Source organism: Phocoena phocoena, chromosome 18, assembly GCF_963924675.1.
Source record: "Phocoena phocoena chromosome 18, mPhoPho1.1, whole genome shotgun sequence".
NCBI lineage: Eukaryota > Metazoa > Chordata > Mammalia > Artiodactyla > Phocoenidae > Phocoena > Phocoena phocoena.
In genome coordinates, this window is record NC_089236.1 from 64724046 (window position 1) to 64746388 (window position 22343).

The 22343-nt window shown below is 36.9% G+C and overlaps 1 protein-coding gene across 1 annotated transcript in view; it reads left to right on the forward strand.

The window, feature by feature from the left end:
* The window catches only part of GPC6 (glypican 6), a 1086745-nt gene that overhangs the window by 525364 nt on the left and 539038 nt on the right, over positions 1-22343 (forward strand). The window contains exon 3 of the mRNA XM_065896146.1: positions 15554-15945. Coding sequence (XP_065752218.1) covers positions 15554-15945 — 392 coding nt within the window. The remainder of the gene's footprint in view (positions 1-15553; positions 15946-22343) is intronic.

Sequence of the window (22343 nt, forward strand, 5' to 3'; positions counted from 1 at the left end):
ACACTCTCATAATTACTTTCTATATATCATTTAATCTTTACAACATCCTATGAGGAAGATGCTATTATTATTTCCATTTTATAGATGATGCACTAAGAGTAACTGGCATATGCCTACATCTCAAATTTTGGTAAAACCAAGAGAATCCCAGTATTTGTCAATGATGCATCTTTCTAATTATGTCATGATGTATGTCCAATCTAACTCAGAGGCAGTGCTTTAGACATTCATATCCCTTCTTCTGATAGGACTGCTTTAGGTAACATTCTGCAAACTGTTAGATTGTATTTTTTCTGCACAGAGAAGATAGAATATAGCTTGGTGGTTCCTGTGTCTCAGTACAAGATAACAGTTTTAACCTCATCAATTTCATATTACCAAATAAATAAGAATATACAGTGATTATTCCAAGAAATTTTAAAATAATCTAAATGACATTCTCTAATTTTGCATAACCTCTTTGGAGAATGTAGTCTCAGAATTTTTTTTCATAAATTTATTTATTTTAGGCTGCGTTGGGTCTTTGTTGCTGCATGCGGGATTTCTCTAGTTGCGGCGAGCAGGGGCTACTCTTCTTGCAGTGCACGGGCTTCTCATTGCGGTGGCTTCTCTTGTTGCAGAGCACCGGCTCTGCGCACGCGGGCTTCAATAGTTGTGGCTCGCGGGCTCTAGAGCACAGGCTTAGTAGTTGTGGTGCACAGGCTTAGTTGCTTCGTGGCATGTAGGATCTTGCCGGACCAGGGCTTGAACCCGTGCCCTCTGCATTGCAGGCGGATTCTTAACCACTGCGCCGCCAGGGAAGCCCTCAGATTTATTTTTATTTATTTATTTTTTATTTATTTTATTTTTTATTTATTTATTTTTTTTGCGGTACGCGGGCCTCTCCGGTTGTGGAGCACCGGCTCCGGACGCGCAGGCTCAGCGGCCATGGCTCACGGGCCCAGCCCCTCCGTGGCATGTGGGATCTTCTCGGACCGGGGCACGAACCCGTGTCCCCTGCATCGGCAGGCGGACTCTCAACCACTGCGCCACCAGGGAAGCCCTCAGATTTAGTTTTAATAAGAATTTGTCAGATGTTCTTCAGCTACATTATTGAAATGAAAGAGCAAAACAGCCCAGCTAAATGTTTTATTTTAAATATACAATTGATTATAATTGTTTCATTTCAAAGCCTTATTTAATTAGTAAAACACAGTAAGGATAATCAATTATGATTGATTTAAAAATATCTCTGGGAAAATTGTTCTGCTATGATATTGAAAATATAAGTAATTGCAAAGTTCTCTTTTAATGAAATAACATTTAAAGTTTTAAGAATTTTTTACAATTTAAATATAGATATGTATATATAAATTTAACTTTCTCACTTTGTAAAACTCTTTTAAAGAATGAACAAAACTTTTATACTACATTGCAAAATACGTAAAGGATTAAAATTAATTATAAAAGTGATGATACACATATGTATCATCAGTATCACGTATAGTAGTATACAATTATTAGCATTCTTTAAATTTGAATATTTTACCTTCCATGATAGTTTGCTAATGTTATCTTACAGATAAGTAACACATTTTAGGAGTATTATCAACATGAAACTCCTTTTGGTTTTCCTTTCTCATTTTCTTATTAGGAGTTAACTGCAGGCTTGTATATGGAAGAGGTAATTTTAAATAATGAGACATTATGGGCAGGAAAAATACGTGAAGCCTTTTGTAAGGATTACTCGTTGCTCTTAGAGGAATAGATTTTGGTCCTGATCTTTTTCTTCATGTGTATGTAGTACTTATTCTTGATTTATTTCATTTAATATTCTTTGACTTTTATTTCTAGAAAAATTTTAAACAGATACCCTCGTAATATTCAAAAAGCACCATATATTTTAACTCTTGGTTTTGATTTCCGTTAGGCATTTATTTGAAATGGAAATCTCTAAATTATCATTTGGAATTTATACTTAAGGATCACAGTACTGGCAGTTATACTAAGCCATTGGTGGTGTCAACATGGTTAGCCTTGATTCACTTTTTTAGTACAGTAGGTATAATTTAAGCAAAATTAAAATTATGGCCAATAGAGTTTTTGTCACATGTACTAAAATAATGTTATTCTCAAGTTTTCCCCGTCTTACTTTGGAAATGGCTTCTGCAGCACACTTAATTTGACATCTTTGGCACAATGAACCAGAACCTGGCTTGGAAAGACACAAAAACTGCATTGGCAAATGATCTGCCAAGTGACCCATGAAGAAAAGCAAGATTGGATTGTCCTTTGAAATAAACCTATTTGAATTTTATTATCTCCAGCGCACCCTGTGTCTCTAATCTTGTGAAAGGTTAGTAGTCTATCCATCAGAGAAAGATAAGGGTGCTGGTTGATGTCTGCTCTTGATGATAACTGAATCCAGCAGTTGGAGCTGGAAGAAGGAGATTCATTACCATCTGCAGTTCAAAAAGAGAGAGGAGAATGGCCATGGAGGGAGTCATTCACCACAAGCCATGTTTTCCTAGGTCAGGGTATTTAAAACAAAGCAAAACAAAAAATGAAGAACTGCTATATATTTTTTTTTTTTTTATAATTAATTATTTGTTTATTTATTTTAGGCTGGGTTCAGTCTTCATTGTGGTGCGCAGGCTTCTCATTGTGGTGGCTTCTCTTGTTGAGGAGCACAGGCTCAGTAGTAGCAGCACATGGACTTAGTTGCTCCACGGCATGTGGGATCTTCCTAGACCAGGGCTCGAACCCGTGTCCCCTGAGTCGGCAGGCGGACTCTTAACCACTGCGCCACCAGGGAAGCCCCAGAACTGCTATATTGAAGAAGCTTTGCAGAGCCCTTTAAAGAAGTCCCCCTAAATCAGAGCTGTTTTAAGACTACCCTTTGTAGAGATTACCAATTTCTAATATATAGATACTTTCTCTAAAACTATTGCTAATTGCTTTGGGGAAGTTTTTATGACAAACATCAGAATAAAAATAAGAGTGATATCATATCACTATATAACATATGGCTAATAATGAACAAATACTATAAAATATATAATAAAGTCTAAAATAATCAGCCTGTGGTACAAATAAAACTTTTTTAAAGCTAACTGAATATATTATTTTGTGGACTTTTACGATCTATATAATTCAGAAGTTGGGATAGAGGTCATCTAAAAGTTATTTGTAAATTTAAAACATACCAATGGATCAAAATAAGCATGTCCTTTATCTAGGGGTTACTTTAATTTTGACATTATGAGAAATAGGATGCGTACATTCAACATTGTAGGATTTCATAAAAGATGTGACACTCAATAATTGATACTTTATGAAATGTTTAATAATAATTGTTTTTGTTCATTGCATTCCAAATGATTGATGTTATAAAAGTAAAATAGCCGTCATACAACATGAGATTAATGAATTCAGTATTTTTTTCTTTGAGAAGAATCTGGTAAATGGCAAAGTGAATGTAACCAATTTCAAGCAAATTTAGATCGAAGTTAAATTAATTCATCTGTATTTATATCTTACACAAGAATACTGTAAGTCTTATTATATACCTATACCAGGATCTCCATCATTTATGCATTCATCAAAACAGTATAGTCACATTTGAATTAAACATGTGTGTTGCCAAGTGGGGCTGATGTTCATTTCCCTTTGATAGATTTAAGGAATCAAATGATTCCTAAGATATGACCTGGGGAGGCTGTGCCATCTCTTAGTCTTGTCCAACAAGCTCAAGCATGTGGTGAGTGACAAAGGTGGTTGGAAGTTGCCCTGACTTTCGTTACATTTTTGTTGTTGTCAAATGTTTATAGAAACATTCCTAGAATTACACAATTTATCATCCTGCGCTAATGTTCATCCAATGCCCACCAAAAGCTCTGCAGAGAAGACAATGACTTTAAATTCATAATAATTGAAATCTGAAACTGATGGGTTTTTTTCTTTAGTTTGAGGTGACATCTGTAATAATGAACAATGGAATTTTGTTGAACACTGATTACATCAATTAGAGAAATCCTTTCTCCATCTAGAAATAAATAGAAATTATCTGTATTTTTCAGAGCATTTATTCAAAAACCCAAAGTGTAGATGTTTTTAATGTTAATAGATAATTACTTAACATTACTGAGAGCATTATTTTATAGCCAGCATGCTGTACTTTTTATTTCTTTTTTTATTAATTAAGTCCTTTTTACTAATCAGTAGGAATCCACTAGATTTAAAATCAAAAGACTCAAATTCTATTCCTTCTACTTTGCTGGTATAGTCTGTAATTTTGAGCAAATTTCTTGTTTATTTTCGGCCCTCTCTGTGCATTTAGGTATTTCCCCTCTGTCATCGAGCAGTATTTTTGTGTTTAAGAGGGATTTTCATGTTAAAATAATATCTATTTTTTTTTCCAAATATAAAAGCAATTTATAGTCATTGTACAAACTCTGGAAAATTAACAATGTACAGAGAAGAAAATACAAATAAGCCATAACATTCTACCCATTGTAAACTGTTTTTGCATATGTATTTTAAAAATTTTTCTCAATGTGTATGTGTTTATCATTTATTTATTTATTTTTACAATATTGGGATTATACTTGATACATCCTTTTGTATCATTTTATATCTTACCAATTTCTGTCATCATGTCTTATACTGGAGGTAGATTTCCCATGAATCTGGTAAAGTTTATGTTTCAAGACACTTCACTTGAATAGACCCTGTCCAAGGTCCTATGCCTTATTTTGTATTTGTAATTTTGTATTATATTTGTTTAAAAAGTCTTCTAAATTTATAAGCTTCAATTCTCATATTACCTATAGAGTCTGTAGATTCTGAAGCCATACTGCCTGGGTTTGTAATCCCAGCTACACACCTGTTAGCTGTGTACCTTGTAAGTTACTTAACTTTTCTGTGCTTCTGTTTCCCCAAATGTAAAATTCAGACGATAATAATAACTATCTCATAGGGTGGCTGACAAGATTAAATTAGTTAATACATGAGAAGCCCTTTGAACTGTAGCTCACTCATAGTGCTTAGTAAGAGTTAGCTTTTAAATGTTCTTTAAAAATAATTATAAACGTCACATAATATTTTACAGTGTGGATTAGTCATTCTTTGGGGATTTTTAATTTTTCTCTCCTTTTTGCTAAAATAAATAACAGAGGAATATCTTTACACACATAGTTTTGACCTTACTTTGCATTTGAACCATCTTCTTTTATTAGAGGTATCCTGCATTTCACTTTTTCTTTAAAAAACAACAAAGACAAGTAGTAGATAGCAAAAAAGTTAACGTTCTTCTTTTGCAAAATGTAGATAGTTAAAAACAACTCAAAACTGAAGGTGGGGTATAGCAAAATATGTGAATATATTATTATTTGATTTATTTTTTAAAACTTATACTTTGTACTGACTTTTGCTTTCATTTAAACATCTGTTAAGCAAAGTAAAAGAGTCCTTTTTATTCCAGGACTTTTCACATGTTTTTGGTATTGCAGGTTTTTGATGGGCCAGAACGGATACCACTTAATAAGTTAATGTTAAATTAAGATATAATATTTTCACAAAAACTGTTAGATTTAATTATGCTTTTGCAACTCAGCATTTCCCAATACACAACTTCTTCCTCCTGTTGTCCATGTTATGTGCTTAATTGATGCCCTGATTAGACTTTTGTAATCATTCCATTTCCCTTTGTCATGAATTAATTTGGACATTATCAGACCTTCTTCCTCCCTCTTCCCATACTGTACCCCTCCTTCCCTCACCATGGGATAAGCCCCTTGTCCTGAAGGCAGAGGGTGACTGGGGAGGGGGTGTTAAGTGGTGGAAAAGGAAAAAGAGATGGAAGACAAAGGAAAAGAGACTAGCACACTCTTATCCCCCAGGACCACTGCCAGTGTTCTTCATGTACTCTTGACACTGACCAATGCTTGGCTGCTTTCCCAAGACCAGAACACTAATTTTCTACTGCAGGAAAAGAGAGAAGGGAAAGTAAGTGAAGGGAAGGAGAAAATAGGGTCTTTCCTGATGTATAATATGGCTTCTCCTTCCATCATTATTACTCCTTTCCCTGCCCATTTCATCATCAATCATGCATTGACCTAAAATGAAAGTATTAGAGAACAGAGAAGGGCTGCAGTGATTTTCAGTCTTGGCTATACTTTGGGATCACTTGCAGAGCTTGAAGATATATCAATAGCTGGATCTCACTCTGATGGATTGTAATTTAGTCTAGAATGCAGCCTGGGCATCAAGATTTTTTTTTTTTTTTTTTTTTAATCAAGATTTTTTGTAAGTGATTTTAATGGGCAGCCAAGAGGGAAAAAGAAGTAAATTTCATTTGGTTCTTCTTCCTTACTCTCCCTAAAAGCCTACATAATCTCTTGTTCCAGTATCCCCAGGTCCTTATCATTGACTTTTCACCTACAAACTACCTTTAGCCCCACTTCCCAGAGTTCACCCTTGGTGGTTTGATATTGGAGAGGTGTGTTCTACCCTCTGGCCCAGTGAGTAGCTGGGTGAAGAAATCAGGGGAGCTGGAAAAAGAACTGGATTTGTAAAGAGAGAAATATACTATGAAGAGAGCATATACCCCATGCTGTGGGTAATGTCATCAGAAAAAAATGGAAGCAGGGTGTTGGGCAAGGCCTAAAGAACACTGTCCGTAGGCCAAAGCTAAGGAGCTGCGCGATGATAGAGGTGAACTCAGAAAACATCCCCGATTTCAATTTCATATGCATTGCTTAGGGTGAGATACAAATACCATCGGCAGTCTCAAAACACTTGTTTGCTTTTGGCAGCAACCGTCAGCAACTTTCAAACTTAACCCATGACTCCCAGCATTAATAGTTTATCTATACCACCTTGTGAACATAAGTGCCCTAATCAGTCTTTCTTACTTTAAAAGAGATCTTTGGGAGAAATAACCTACCAAGAAATAAAACATTTATCAATCTAATGTGTAAAGGATCACTAAGTCTAGAAAAAATTTCACCTTGTGAAATGTGAATTCAAATCAACAATTTCCATAAACTGCTCTATTGCTTCAGACCTCCCTATATTGGCCAATTACAGAGTGCTGCTTCCAGGTAACTTCTTTTTGCAGCTGAATTACATACCTGATTCTGAAAAATCTCCTGGCTTTGGGTCTCTTCAGCTGACTTTACCTTAATGGTATTGAATTAAAGGACTTTGTTGCAAGATATTGGTTATTTTTAACAAATACTCATGATTGTAAACTGATGACTTTTCATTAAAAATTTCTTCATGGAAAAGTCTAGTCAACTTGATTAGATACCTTGGAAGAATATAGAATGGTGGTGTCCAGTTGAGCTGAATAATGTGTTTAAAAATGCATTTACTGTATCCTAAGTTTTGGGGCATTTTTTTTCCTGACTTATTGGTTATAAGTATTTCCCCAGAACTCTTACGTTTCTACTTATTTAGATATAGTTTATAAGAATTTCTAACATACAATGGGAATAATGTAGTGAAAATAACCTTTGGATTAATATAGCAAACAACTTTTGACTTCTGTATTGTAACATTTTAAACAACTGATATATTTATTATTTTTTGAAAATAATTCTCCTAGATTTATTATGAGCATTTTATTTTGTTGTAGGGCCTTGTACGATGTTAAGATTGTTTAAATTTTTATTTTCATTAATTATCATGAAAAGAAATTTGAAAAAGAAAATTGTATTTTTTTTTAACCTTAACCTAGTATCAGAGGAGAGAGAGTGTTATTTTTTCTTTTCCTTTTTCATTTTTATACTGTCTATTTTACATTCCAGGTTTATTGTAAGATTTTCTCTTCATGAAAATCTCCAGGGACTCATTAAACCACAATCTTAGAAAAATTTAGGGTGTCTACTTTAAAATCACTAAAGTCACCTAAATCCTCTAAATCATTTAAGTGATTTAAGAATTTACTTTTGGCTTTTAGTTACCTCGCAGGGGAATATAAAGAGATGAACAGGCTGCAGGGCTGTCAGAGCAAATTTTAACATATAAGATAAAATAATGGAGGAAAGAACTTTTATTCTACTACTAAGAGATAACAGACTAATAATTAAATTACCTTCCTACTTATAAGAATTCAAAGGCACAATACATTCTGTTTGATTAATTTATCTTAAAACATTTCACTTAGGATTTTTTTTTTTTTTTTTTTTTGCGGTACACGGGCCTCTCACTGTTGTGGCCTCTCCCGTTACGGAGCACAGGCTCCGGACGCGCAGGCTCAGCGGCCATGGCTCACGGGCCCAGCCGCTCCGCGGCATGTGGGATCTTCCCGGACCGGGGCACGAACCCGTGTCCCCTGCATCGGCAGGCGGACTCTCAACCACTGCGCCACCAGGGAAGCCCTCACTTAGGATTTTGACCCTTTATGCCAGGGATTGGCAAAATTTTTTGGTAAAGGACTGGATATTAAATACTTGGAGCTTTTTGTTCCCATATTCTTTGCCATTGTTGGTTTATATTTTGCTTGTTTGAATTTATTCAAATGTTTAAGTGTATTTGTTGATAATATATACATGTTATTATAAAACAATATCTACAATATATGCGTATATATGTTATAAAATGGGACATATGTAAAGTCAAATATTTTTAGCATCCTTTTGCATACCAGTCACTGTTCTGTGCTCTGTAGCTGTAATCACAGGTTTGGTCACTGATTTTCTTCTAGTGGAAGCCACTCCTTTGAGGACGATATACCAACCCTAGGGATTTGCATGTGCTCTCCAGTTTCAGTTATCTACATTAGCTAATTAGTATTAGTGGAAAAATAATCACACATGAAAATTATTTTTAAAAGATAATTTAGATTTGATTTTAGAATGCACTTTGCAATTTATATTTAAGTATGGTTTTACCCAGTGTCCCAGGAGTTTATTATACTTCTCATTAATTATTCAAATCACAGTGTGAAAATTGGACTTCGTGTAAACTACAAAGCTGCCCTGCTGTCCTATTGGCTCTTAGAACTCACCCTGTCAGCAGTGGTTTGGAGCTCTGGGTCGTGCGCCAGTTTAGTGGTCTAGGGCAACTTGCTTAACATTTCTGGGCCTCAGTTTCCTCATCTGCAGTTTGATTATAATAATCCCTCAAACAGGAAATCTGTAGATTACTACTGTTAACTCACTTTGAAATTATATAGGCTTCTATTAATTCCTGGGATGAACTGACTGACTAAATCATAATGCGTATTATAACATAATAAACATAATCTATGAAAACATACACAGAGCAAGAGAAAGTATGAATTAAGAGATAAAGAAGGGGCAAATCACAAATGAAGTTTTGCTTACAGCAACTTAGTCTCAGTAATTACGGATTCTGATTTCTCCCTTGTTGAATAAATTGTTATTTTGAAAATCATTTTATTTAATTTCAACCCCATAATTTTAAAAAATGCCTACTGAGGGTCTGCTTCTTACACAAAAACGCAACTGACGTTTAAGAAAAACTACAAAGATGATATAATAGGATATCTATTCAAAATAGTTCTCCTCTTTCCCTGACATAATTATTTAACCTGAATAATGACGAAATAAAAGGTGGCAGTGTCTTGCTCACTGAAAACAACAGAGTTCCAAACTGTGTTTATTTGACCAGCTATTGGATGGAAGGAGGCTTCAGTGCAGTGTAGGAGACAGGGTGGTTTAAGAGTTAACTCACGCGAGCCACTGCCTAAGTGAAGCGCGCGAGTGAATGTGAATGCAGGCAGCTTGGTGAGATCGTGGGCCGTGGGGTTAAGGCCCAGCAGGACCAGCAGCAGGAGAGGCAGCAGTGAAACCAGGCAAAGCATGGCTCAGAACAGGCAGAGATGTCCAGAGAGGAAGCGAGGGTCTGGTAGAGCCGTCTTGACAACCACCATACTTTTGAGCAGAGGCCACAGGGCATTGTACCTGTAGATGCACATGACCGTGGAGCATGGGAGGATGTGAATGTTTATATATATATAAATGCATGAGTTTGGAGGATGACCGTAGAGCACATCAGTTATGTCTGCTCTAAGATGTGGTTGTAGCGTCTCTCTCCCACAGTGATTACTGTCTAAGAGGAGCCTGGTCCACGTGGAGTCGGGATGTATTTCACTGGGTGTTCATGTTCACCATCTATTTGTTCGTTCACTAGTCACCACTTTTTAAGGCCCTACCCTGTGATAGGCACCATCCAGGAAATGGTAGTATTGGTCACCAGCAGTCTTACCTGTGAATAGGATGTGTGTTTCAGCTCCTTTCACTTAAAGCACACACAGCTCCTCAAGTTCATCTTGTAAATAAATTGCGAGGCTGATGAGGTCTAGAAATGTGCTGGCTTTTTCTTGGAATGTTTTGATAGCCTGTTTCTAGGCTTCTGGAATTTATCAGTAGAAGGGTGGTACTCAGTGGGTAGGGTGAGTGTGATTTTGTCCCCCTGGGGGACATTTGATAATGTCTGCAATTTTGTCATCACTACTGGAGAAAGGATGTGCCAATACCATGTAGTAGGTGGAAGCCAGGGATGCTACTTATTATCTTACAATGCACAGGACAGACACCCAACAACGACTGTCCAGCCTAGGGAATTCCTGATGGTCCAGTGGTTAGGACTCCATGATTTCACTGTGAGGGCCTGAGTTCAATCCCTGGTTGGGGAACTAAGATCCCACAAGCCGCATGGTGGGGCAAAAATAATAATAATAAATTTTAAAAAATTGTTTTAATTTTAAAAATTAAAAAAAAAAGATTGTCCAAGGAATAGATATGCAGACGTACAGAATGGACTTGAGGACATGGGGAGGGGGAAGAGTAAGCTGGGACGAAGTGAGAGAGTGGCATGGACATATATACACTACCAAATGTAAAATAGATAGCTAGTGGGAAGCAGCTGCATAGCACAGGGAGATCAGCTCGGTGCTTTGTGACCACCTAGAGGGGTGGCATAGGGAGGGCGGGAGGGAGACGCAAGAGGGAGGGGATATGGGGATATATGTATACGTATAGCTGATTCACTTTGTTATACAGCAGAAACTAACACACCGTTGTAAAGCAGTTATACTCCAATAAAGATGTTTAAAAAAATAAGATAAAATAAAGTAAAATAAAATAATTTAAAAAAAGATTGTCCAGCTCAGAATGTCAACAGTGCTGAGGTAGAGACCCCTGATGTAGAAGACTGGCATCCAGCTGCCCATTCCACATAAGCCATGACCTGCCAAGGGTGACATTGCATGTGGCAAGGACTCCCTGTGCGGCACCAATCTTCTTATAGAGTCTCAGCGTCTGGGGAGTGGGGAGAAGTGGGTCATTTAGGGACCATGTGTAAGTCTACCAGAGAAGAGAGTAAATGGCACTGGGGTTCTTCTTCCTCCTTATCCTAGCATTTCCCTGCTGGTCACATCAGGTTATGATGTAAGCAAGGGGACTTTGAAAGGAGAAGTCATCTCAGAAGATATACTTGAAAGCTGACAGGTGTGTGCAGAGGGAAGGACTCTCCTAGTCACTTAACCTTGAAAAGGGCCTGGGTCGGGGGCAGGGTGGTAGCTTTCCTGTGTCATAGTCCTTATAGGATACCAGCTTTCTGAATCATTTACCCTCCATGCCAGCAACTTGAGGTTTTTCCTTAGCCAGAGCTTGGGTTCTGGGCTGGCTGAACTGATTTAGCATGCTTTTGTGGAGAGGAGGACAGAAAGAAAGAGATTACGAGAGTAACACACTCAACACAAATTGACTATACCTGCTTCCCCTGGTGAGACATCTCCATCACGGTGGAGATGGTGTCTCCACTGACACCAGTGACCAAAGCTTTTCTCTCACTGGGTTCTGGGATGATGTGGATTTATACCACCATCTGAAGCACCCATTTTAAATGACCTTTCAGTGAGAAGTGTTTTGGAGAGCATGAGAATAGAATAGGAAGATGCTACAATTTCTAGGTTAATGCTAAACAGTGTTTGATCCAGTTGCCATGCCCAATCCCCCTACGATAATATTAACTAGATAACACTTGCGGCTTAAATGGGCCAAGCTTTTGCTGTTTTGTGCAGACTGCAGATTCCTTGAGAGCCCTTAGTCTGCCTTTCTCTTCGTGCTTGCACCTCCCCTTGGTCCTGTGTGCACCTTACATTTTGATGCATTCATTTGGAGGCTTTATTTGAAGCCTTTCTCAGATATCCTTAGGGCACCTTTTGGCTCCTAGGAGTTGATTTTTGCCCCTTAAGAGGCCTCTCCAAGCGATCAGTGGCATGCATAGACTTTCTTTTTGCTTTTGGAACAGTGGTGGTTTTTATCTACAAGATTGTTCTCCCACTTGGGGCAGTCTGCCCCGCAGCAAACAGATGTTCACATCCAGATCTCCCCTCTAGATGAATAAAATCCTCCCAGAGGCTACTGCTGGCTGGAAGAAATTCTTTTGTGCATCTATAAAGCATAAATGAGCCCTAAGCAACCACCTTTGATGTATATTTTGTGATTGGGGAAGGAAAAAATTTTTAAAAACATCTTCATCTGCCAAACTTTTACACATGAGAATTTTTGTTGACTGAAGCCTTTATCCACTGTGAGCTTTGACCTCTCCCATTAAGCAAAGGGTTAGATTGAGGTGTTTTTTTTTTTTTCGTTATATGGCTCTTCAATTTTATTCTCTGTGCTCTTTGGGCATAATACTTTCTCAGCAAAATGGGTGTGATAACTGTCTTCCAAATCCCCATCTTGTTTGGTATGCTGAGACAGTTTTCATCCAAGCGTAAAATACTTTGTTCAAAAGGTAGAAGTTTAAGTCTGTGGGCATGCTAAAAATGAAATGAGATTACTTTTTTTTTTGGAGGACATTAGTTTTGCCTCACTACCTTGGATTCCCATCTTTCATAAGATCTAAGATCAATGTACTTTAGGGTACCAACGTTTTTCGTAATTGCCTAATGCATTAACATCCTTCAATACTAAGTATTAACTTTGACTGTGAGATCACTAAACCGTATAATGATTTTGAACATGGAATAATAACTTGACTTTTGAGGACCACTGAAGCTAAGAGCAAACTTTTGAGACAATGACATACCCTTAAACACAAATTTAATCCTGGAATCTAATAATAAAATGTTTCTTGAGCCATATTTATGGAAATCTGATAACTTAGTTTCTATATTCAATTATGATACTAATTTAGGCATAAAGACACAAACCACAAAGCACAGTGAATGGGCAATCTGATTTTAACTCTTCAGCTACAAAATGGTCATAAGCCTAATATTTAATTTTCCCCGTGTCAGGAGAGGAAAAGTCTAGGAATGTTACCTTCTATAAAAGAAAAAACAAAATTTTCATCGCTGCAGAGAAGGATTTATACCTGAAATCTTTGGAGAACAATGAGAACCAGAAGATTTTTCTTTTTTTTTTTTTTTCTCTTGCAAATCCAGATCACACTACTGATTACTGACATTCATTGTTGAAGGCAGTACTCTGTATTCAGTAAATTAAGCTTTTATTTCAGAGTCCAACAAAATAATTGACCTCAAAAAGAAGATAAATGAATAGGCTATCCTGAGCTCGTGATGAAAATCTACTTTCCAGTCTCATTATATTAGTATTTTTCAATTCGGTGATTTTTCCATTCTTTCATAGTTTCTTTCACAATTATAACACCTTTCACTCTGCTCCTATATGAACAAGGCCAAGCTATTTTCATCCTTGGTTTCAAGACTGAAAGGTTTTACTATGCTATTTTTATGCTTTGTTATTAATATTAATAATTTAATATAGTTTCCATTTTAGGATAAGTTACTAGTAAATTTCTGAAAAACTTCTGAAATGTTTCTTATTTCATAAAATCATAAATAACATAGACATATAGCATATATAAATATTTTGATTAATTAATCCTTTGACAGTTTTGAACATTTTTGCCCTAAGTGATTTTCCTTAATGAATCCTCGAAGATTAGGGAGGTTTAAAACTATTCAGCCTGATTTTTACATTTGGGAAAAATTAAAATAAGAACTATTTGGTGCCTTGAACAAGATTACACAGGGGTGATAAGCCATGACTTTCAGATAATCCCTCAGTTTTTGCTACCAGTGTAGCAACATAATTTCTGTATTTAAGAAAAAAAAAATGTATTCTTTCGTAGTAAGAGGTTAAACATTGAACAGAGTCCTTTTTAAGATTTAGTGTATTGGTTTTATTTGAAAACAAATACAAAATACTCACCATTATAGACACCATTTTATCAAGACAGTGATTCAATGCTATATTATTCGGAATTGAAGTAGCCAAATCAAGTGCTTCTTCAGGCACCTTCTGATAAAGACAAAATTAGGTGTAGCTTCCATAGAATTCATAGAGACAGTCATTGCTTTTTCTCTTCCGCATCTCAGGAAAAGAATCCCACAAGGCCCTAGAAAAAAGAAGAGGTTTTTATTTGATTCCTACTGGGATTCCTTGAGGTATCCAGGACTTGCATTTTCCCTGGCTTTAACTGAGAGGGGCCGTAGCTTCTGGGAATAAAAGGGAACTGTAGGAGGTAAAGCAGAATTACTCTGTTGTTGGTAACTTGGATTTACAGACTCAGAAGAATGATCTTTCCATAGCCCTTTTCCCACCCCGAGTCACATTCTCTGAATGGGATAAAACTTGAGCTTGCTCTACCCAGGATCATTTGTGCAAATGGATAAGTATCATATACATATGCACTGCGTCTTAAGGGAGACTAATATGAGGACCTACCAGTACCCAGGGACATTGTTTTTGCCATCCTATTTTTTTGCCTACTACTACTCCCAGAAACACTCAAGTGCTACTGCAGGATGGAAGAGGTCATTTCTTGGTAGACACCTTTTCATTTAGAACCTCTTAACCAGAAAGCCCAAATGCCTATATTTTATTCAAGTGCTATAAAATGATAGTGATAGCATGTGATGGTAATGCATGGTACTTCATAACTTTCTTATGCATTATGGCAGCCTAAATTATGTTTACTATAGCCTTGGCTTTAAGTGCATTTAATTGCATTATGAATCTCTAAACACTGATAATTGATTGCTCTATATAGCAACTACAAAGAGTCCAAATATTACATTAATTTGAATATCCCATTTATGAACTTTTCCAAGTAAAAGCAATTTAATTGAATTTGGTGGTAGAACAGATTTGTAAATAGGCTGGAGCAAATGTTTTTATCACTTATGCATTTATTAGTATATTAATGACAATACTTAGCCACATATTCTGATTTGAGTTAATATGAAACCATAGGATTTTCTAAAATTAACAATAAATGGAAATATAATTGAACCTTTTTGGAGGAGTATTAAATGGTAAATTCCTAATGTTAACGGATGTTCTTTCAGACAGAATCCCATGATCTTCTGTTTTCTTTGACTCAGAGAAGATCATAGATGTAGGTCAAATCTCATTTAAAATACTATCAGTTCATTGATACCTTAATCACAGGACACATTTTTTTTCTGTGAAAATAACCATTAGAAACAGTTGTTTTTAAGGTAAGTAGATGTCTTGGACTTCCTAGATCTTGCTAATTTATGACTGCTTACTTGTTTTATCTGCAGAATTTTTCCGAGAGCTTCTGGAAAATGCAGAGAAGTCACTAAATGATATGTTTGTACGGACCTATGGCATGCTGTACATGCAGAATTCGGAAGTGTTCCAGGACCTCTTCACAGAGCTAAAAAGATACTACACTGGGGGCAATGTGAATCTGGAGGAGATGCTCAATGACTTCTGGGCTCGGCTCCTGGAACGAATGTTTCAGCTGATCAACCCACAGTATCACTTCAGCGAGGACTACCTGGAGTGCGTGAGCAAATACACAGACCAGCTGAAGCCATTCGGAGATGTTCCCCGGAAGCTGAAAATTCAGGTCACTCGCGCCTTCATTGCTGCTCGGACATTTGTCCAGGGGCTGACCGTGGGCAGAGAAGTTGCAAATCGAGTTTCCAAGGTAATTGAAAATCTACTGTCTTTCTAATTGGCCTTTCTCATTTTTTGTTTGTTTGTTTGTTTTTAAAACCAACGTTTAAAAAAGAAATGCAGTGGGCTTCCCTGGTGGCGCAGTGGTTGAGAGTCCGCCTGCCAATGCAGGGGACGTGGGTTCGTGCCCCGGTCCAGGAAGATCCCACACGCAGCGCAGCGGCTGGGCCCGTGAGCCATGGCCGCTGAGCCTACGCATCCAGAGCCTGTGCTCCGCAACGGGAGAGGCCACAACAGTGAGAGGCCTGCGTACCACAAAAAAGAAATGCAAGGTAAAAGTTCTCACTTACAGTGGTTCTTGATCTTAGAGAAATCAGTTAAATGTTAAAGCTTAATTCTTTGTGTGAGAGAAGCCAGGATTTCAAGCCATTGCGTGTGGTTTGAAACATAATGTCAATATTTATCAGCAATTCAGCAGAGAAGCTTTTATCAAAAAATGCTCGAAAACAGGTGTCTTGTAACCATGACCACCTGGCATTTCTGATCAGTTTTAAGGGTGATAAATACTCATGAAGCAGTCCATCCGGAGGTTATAATCCTCTAGGAAGTCCCAAGGAGACAGTCTTAGGGTGCTGGCAAGTGGAGGCAAGTTGTTGCTCCGAACACCAGCACCTGGCATTTCTTCTTCTTCATCACCCTTGTCAAAGTGGCCGAATCCCTTACTAGTAAAAGAAGAGCTGACACCTGTAGAACCGGACTAGGGACGACTAATTAATGCAAAGTGTAGAATCTGGCGGAGAATTCTTTTTGTTATCCATTATCTTTTCAATTCAATGCCGTGTATTGCGTTGGGCTTATGAGAAAGATAAATCACTAACACACGTCTGTGCCCTTCCTTGAGGATGTCTCTAAACCTTTACTGCAAGGGGTTTTTTTTTCCACTGCTGTTTTTAAAACATTGAGTGTTTCCTGTGTAGAGGATATATGCCTTCGTTTAAATTCTTCCTTGACATTCAACTGCTCTTATGAGATGAGCTTGCCCGTTTATGAGGGCAGTCCAACAAGTAAACTGAAAGATGATTACTTTAAGAGGTAAAGTTAAAACAATAGATAACAGAACTCTGGTATTATGTCACCCCAAGAAGGTCATGTTTGTACAAAGATTATTGCTAAATATTACTTTCTTACTGCAGGGTCGTGCCAAAGAGCCATATATTTTTTATAACTATTAGTACCATCCTGGCATGTTTCTTTTTTCCCTACTTTAATCTCCTCAGTATTTACATCTTGGTATCAAGATGTATATACCCTTAAAAATGTTTCTCTGTGGCTCTGTTTGTAAAATTCATAGCAATCCATTTTTTTAATTATCAATTCTTAAAAAGTTTACTTGAGCATATGGAAAGATTATTTGGAAGAACACTTTGATGAGGATAAACACAAGGGATTTAATAATATAAAGGGCCTATAACTTTGATGTTAAAAACAATTTTTTTATTGAAAATCAACAATATTCTAGATACCAAAGGAAATAGAAGCCCAAAAGTGGATTAATAAGGAGTTGGCCAGGTGGAATAATAAGAGGAAATATGATTATCTGGAAAGTCTGTGAAATATAGATAGATATAAGAAATAAATATATATTCCATATATTCTTGAGAGATAGATTTTGTTTAAAAAAAAGTTTAGTCACAGTAACTTCAAATTGAAGTCTTTGCTTTTATTGAAGAATGAGAAACGTGAGGTAAGAAATTCAAGGCATGGATTAATATATGCAATATTCCTGATTGTTTATGTAGAGTGTGCCTGAGTGTTCTTCATGAGTAGGTGCATATATTTTAGTCTGGGGAGGTCTCAGTGAGGTAAGAGAATATTTTCTATCAAAGCATCTAAAAAGCCAGAGGAGAGGTTGCTGCTGACTGACTGACTGTCTCTCCTGTGTCTCAGAGGATGGCATAAACAACAGCCCAGAAATGGCACCTCCCCTTTGTCATTCCCCGACTGTCTTATTCTGAGGTCTTTGTGTACCAAAATCTAACGTGTCCACCTTCATTGTAAAGGTTGATATCATGGACCAACCATCAGTAGAGTATGACCTTTAGTTTTTTTACCAGATGTGAGGAGAGGTATACTCAGCAACCCTGAGATCTTTCTTCCCTTGATTTCTTCATGACCAACATTCATTTGCAGAACAGCTGCTGTGGGTTTGCAGGGTAGTTTGTGGTCGTGTAACTATGAATGTTTACTGTTCTATGCAGATATTAGCTTTTCTGACCTGAGTTTCATTAGCCCTAATCTACTCAAATCATAAATCCCATGCTGACATCTGGTCACTGCCTTCTAGTGGGCGGATGGATGGGTGGATGGATGGGTGGATGGATGGATGGATGGATGGGTGGGTGGATGGATGGATGGATGGATGGATGGAGAGAGAGAGAGAGAGTTGGATGTGGATATATAGCCTTGGTTTAAAAGAAGCTAAGCATTTTTTTCTCAAATAATTTATGACTCAGGGATTTAAGTATTTTATCAGTGAACTTTCTCACCTAATGATTACCAGATGGTCTGTAGCTAACTAAATCAGATACAGATCTGCTAGTACCAGTTGGGTGCTTATGACGATGACTTATGGCACCCAAACCATTCTCTGTGATAAGAATAAAATATTACAAGACTAACTATATTAAGAGGAGAAGCAAGAATTGTGTTGGACGTTTAGCCCTTCATATATCAGTAGTTTCCCTGTTGTCTGTTAACTGAGTGAGTTAGAGTTTGTGAAATGACTGCAGAAGAGTTAAGGAATTCAAGGCAAAATTCCCAAATAGCGATCCACAAACTTCCTTATCTCCTGCACCTTGGCTTGGGGGATATTTTTTTCCTTCGGTTTCTCTCTTCTCTTACAGTGGCTTCTTAAATCTAGGAAGGCATCATTAATAGCTTCTAATTAACTGTTTTGACGGGAAAATTTAGCTCTTTGGCAAAACACAGCAGTTTGACACAAATGTTTTGACACGACGTTTGGGGAATTTCCTTACCAGAAAAATGGAGGACTAATTTGTCAACGTCAACATAACTATTTTTCAAACTTACTCTTGCCATCTCAGATACGAACATTGTCTTTTTCCAGGCTTTGGTTGGAGCAAGTTAATTTTAAATAACGATTTGAAAATACCTGTGCTATTGAATACCTGCATATCTTAAAATTGCAACTGTACCCCTGGACATACTGCTTCACATGTGTACAAATATATGTGTAGGATTCATAGTAGCCTTTTTACAATAACATAAAAAGTAGAAATATCACAAATATCCCATCTGCATAAATGGTGATCTCTTCACACCATGAAATCCTATGGAGCATTGAAAATAAGTGAATTCTAGCCACATGTATGGATGAATCAATGGCAGAAATCTCATTTTGAGATAAAAAAATAAATAAAATCACCAAAGAATATATACCATTGATATAAAGTTTAAAAATATAAAACTAAGCAATACATCATTTAGGAATTAAAATACAATATATGTGGTAAAACTCTGAAGAAAACTTTAAAATGTTAAACACAAACATCAGATGGTAATTACCTCTAAGGATTAGGTTCGGAGGTATTATAAAGGAGAGATATTCAGAGGTTTCCACAGTTATCAATAACATACTGTTTCTTAAGCTCTGTGCTGTGTGTGTATGTGTGCAGGTTTAAATTTTTTTTAATGAAAGAGATTAAAATGGGAGAGACTTCACCATTGTTCATCTATGATTCTTTCCATCTCTGTAGATATGATCAAGTCCCTGAGCTAGCCTCAGTGACTTCTCAGACTTACTGCTGTTTGTGGATTTGACCATTTACTTTCCATGTTCCATCCTGTACTAAATGATACCAAGTAGGCATGGGAGACAAAGCTCTAAAATGAACATAAAAGCACATTTTGATAATATAGTGGTCTTGAGAGAAAGGATCCAGGCTATCTTCTTTAGCATGGTCCCTTTTTTAAAGCACCGCCTTTACCCACCTATATATACCCATTCGTGAATGGGAACTTGGGGGCCAGCAGTCCCTCTGAGGCTTGCCTAGCACTGTGATGAACAGAAAGAAGGCTGAGTAGAGATAGTAACAGTTGTCTGCTTAGACTGAGCCTCCATTTTTCATCATGAAGGCAAGTGACTTAAGTGTCTTCACTGGTCCATCTTGCTTCCATTTAAACAAAGAAGTCATGACTTTCATATCGTTTTGCTTTAATAAAAGTGACTTCTATGAGGAAAATCTGTAAATTGTGTCAGTAGCAACCAGTTCAACTATGAAAATCATGTCATGGATTCATTCCAGACAAATTAGGTAGGTAATGGAATTGGAATCCATAGGACTTGAACTATTACCAAATACTGTCATTTATCTCTATCTATGTATCTATCTATCTGTCTAACTATTTTCTGTCTATTTTCTTATCTAAATTATTTCTGCCTTGTGGGTCGTGACTTTGAAAAGAATGTCTGGCTTTCGTAAGACCAGAATATTTGTATCAACAGTCACCTGCCTATGTCTGCTACCCATAATAGTATCTTTGCATGGAGAGCCTCTTAACTGGTCCATCCAGCTGAGTAAACAGTCTTGAATTAACAGTGTGTGCCTAGAAAGCAATAAGCAGAGAGTCAATTTTCAGTAAATGTAGTTGATAGATTATGAGGCTGAAAAACTTTATCATCAAATTTGATGAAATGAAGCCTATGAAATACATCCATTCAGAACATTCCCTGATCAAAATGGAAAACCATTCTGAAGAATTTGCCATAGATATAGTTTACAACGGAAACTATATGGTAAACTTCTATGGTATTCTATTTAGCTGTTTGCTTCTGAGATAGAATTTAAGATATAAACAAAGACCACCTGTTGTACCTGTCACCTGAATGATTTGTTTTGCTCCTTCTGTGGTGATCTTTTTTTTTTTTTTGTGGTGATCTTTTGATTGGAGTTAATTTTTTTAGAGTCATCCAGAAATGAAAAAGACCATGAAGAGGCCTTAGGTGAATGAAAGCTTTTTTATTTCTTTTGTGGTCAGTGTATTCTCTTCTGTAATTGATGATTATCCAGTGTAGGTTAGTTCAATAACATACAATGTTAGGAAGAATAGGTAAACCTTTTGAAATGATCAATAATACGTTTACAACTTTTAAGTCAGCATAAATAAAATATGCTTGCTGTTTTATGATGATGGTGTGGGCATTATATTATATTTAGAAAGCACTTTGCCATTAATCAATAAATAATATCATGATAAAAAATAGTAACAAAATAACATTAGTACAAGAGGCCAAAACAACAAAAATAGCTTATTAATATAATTCATTGGAAACGTATGAATTTTACCATGGTCCAGGTGCAGTGATAAGCCCTGGAAATCACAAGAGTGTGAGGAAGTCCAGGTTTCAGCGGAAGAAAAGAGCCTCTACCCTGAAGAGTAGCATATGGTGTTCTACAGAGGACTCCAGAGAACTAAGAGCTGAGGTCCCATTCTGATGAAAACAATTTGGTTACTTTGATTAAAACAATGAATGAAATCTTTCTTACTAATTTTAAGTTCTCTTGCGGAATGCCTAGCTTTGGTGTGTAATTTTGGAAAATAGTTAAGAGAGTGAAAATTGAGGAGAATGAAGCCATTTATTTCCAGTGCCTTAAAAGCTATTTGTGTATCCTTTCTTTTTAGTCTTTCTGTAGCTTGTGTCTGTTTCTAATAACCTATGCCTGTTAGGCTATTTTATTTAAAATTATACCATCTTTTGGAATTCTCCCCATTGAACCTAGGTTTGAAGTTTTATTCATAATGAAAGGAGAGGGTAAGGGGTATGTCAATGTAACATAGCTGGAACAAGTTTGGGAACCACAGTTATGAACATACCTAACAGGTGTAATCTTTTTCTCCCCTACAGTCCAAGATGGGTGGTTATAATAGCTCAACAGTCATTTGATCCAAATGTGGATTCTTGTAAAAGTGGAGCCATTGTGGCAATTTAGCTCATGCCTCGTCAATAAGCATTAGTTCCGTGTGTTTTATACGTCAAGTACTGTTGATAAGTTCTTAAGATACAAAGACTAAGCAAATTAAAGTACTTGCAAGTACTGATTGGGAGAGAGACAGAAACAAATAATGTCAGTATCTAATGTGAGCATTCTGCAATAGATGTTTTGGGAACAGAGAGGAGAGGCACCTAGCTTAACCTCGGAGCGCAGGGAAACTTTCAGGGATATAGATGCTGAATGATGTGTTGAAGGATGCCTGGGCATTGGGACAGATGATGAGGGCACCTGGCATAGGGGAGGGTGCTTCAGACAGAGGCAACAACTCAGCAGAAGCACAGCGTGAAACCACAGGTGTGTGCAGGGAGCTGCAAGCGTGTGGTATTCCTGAGGCATGAAGTACAAGACAGTGAAC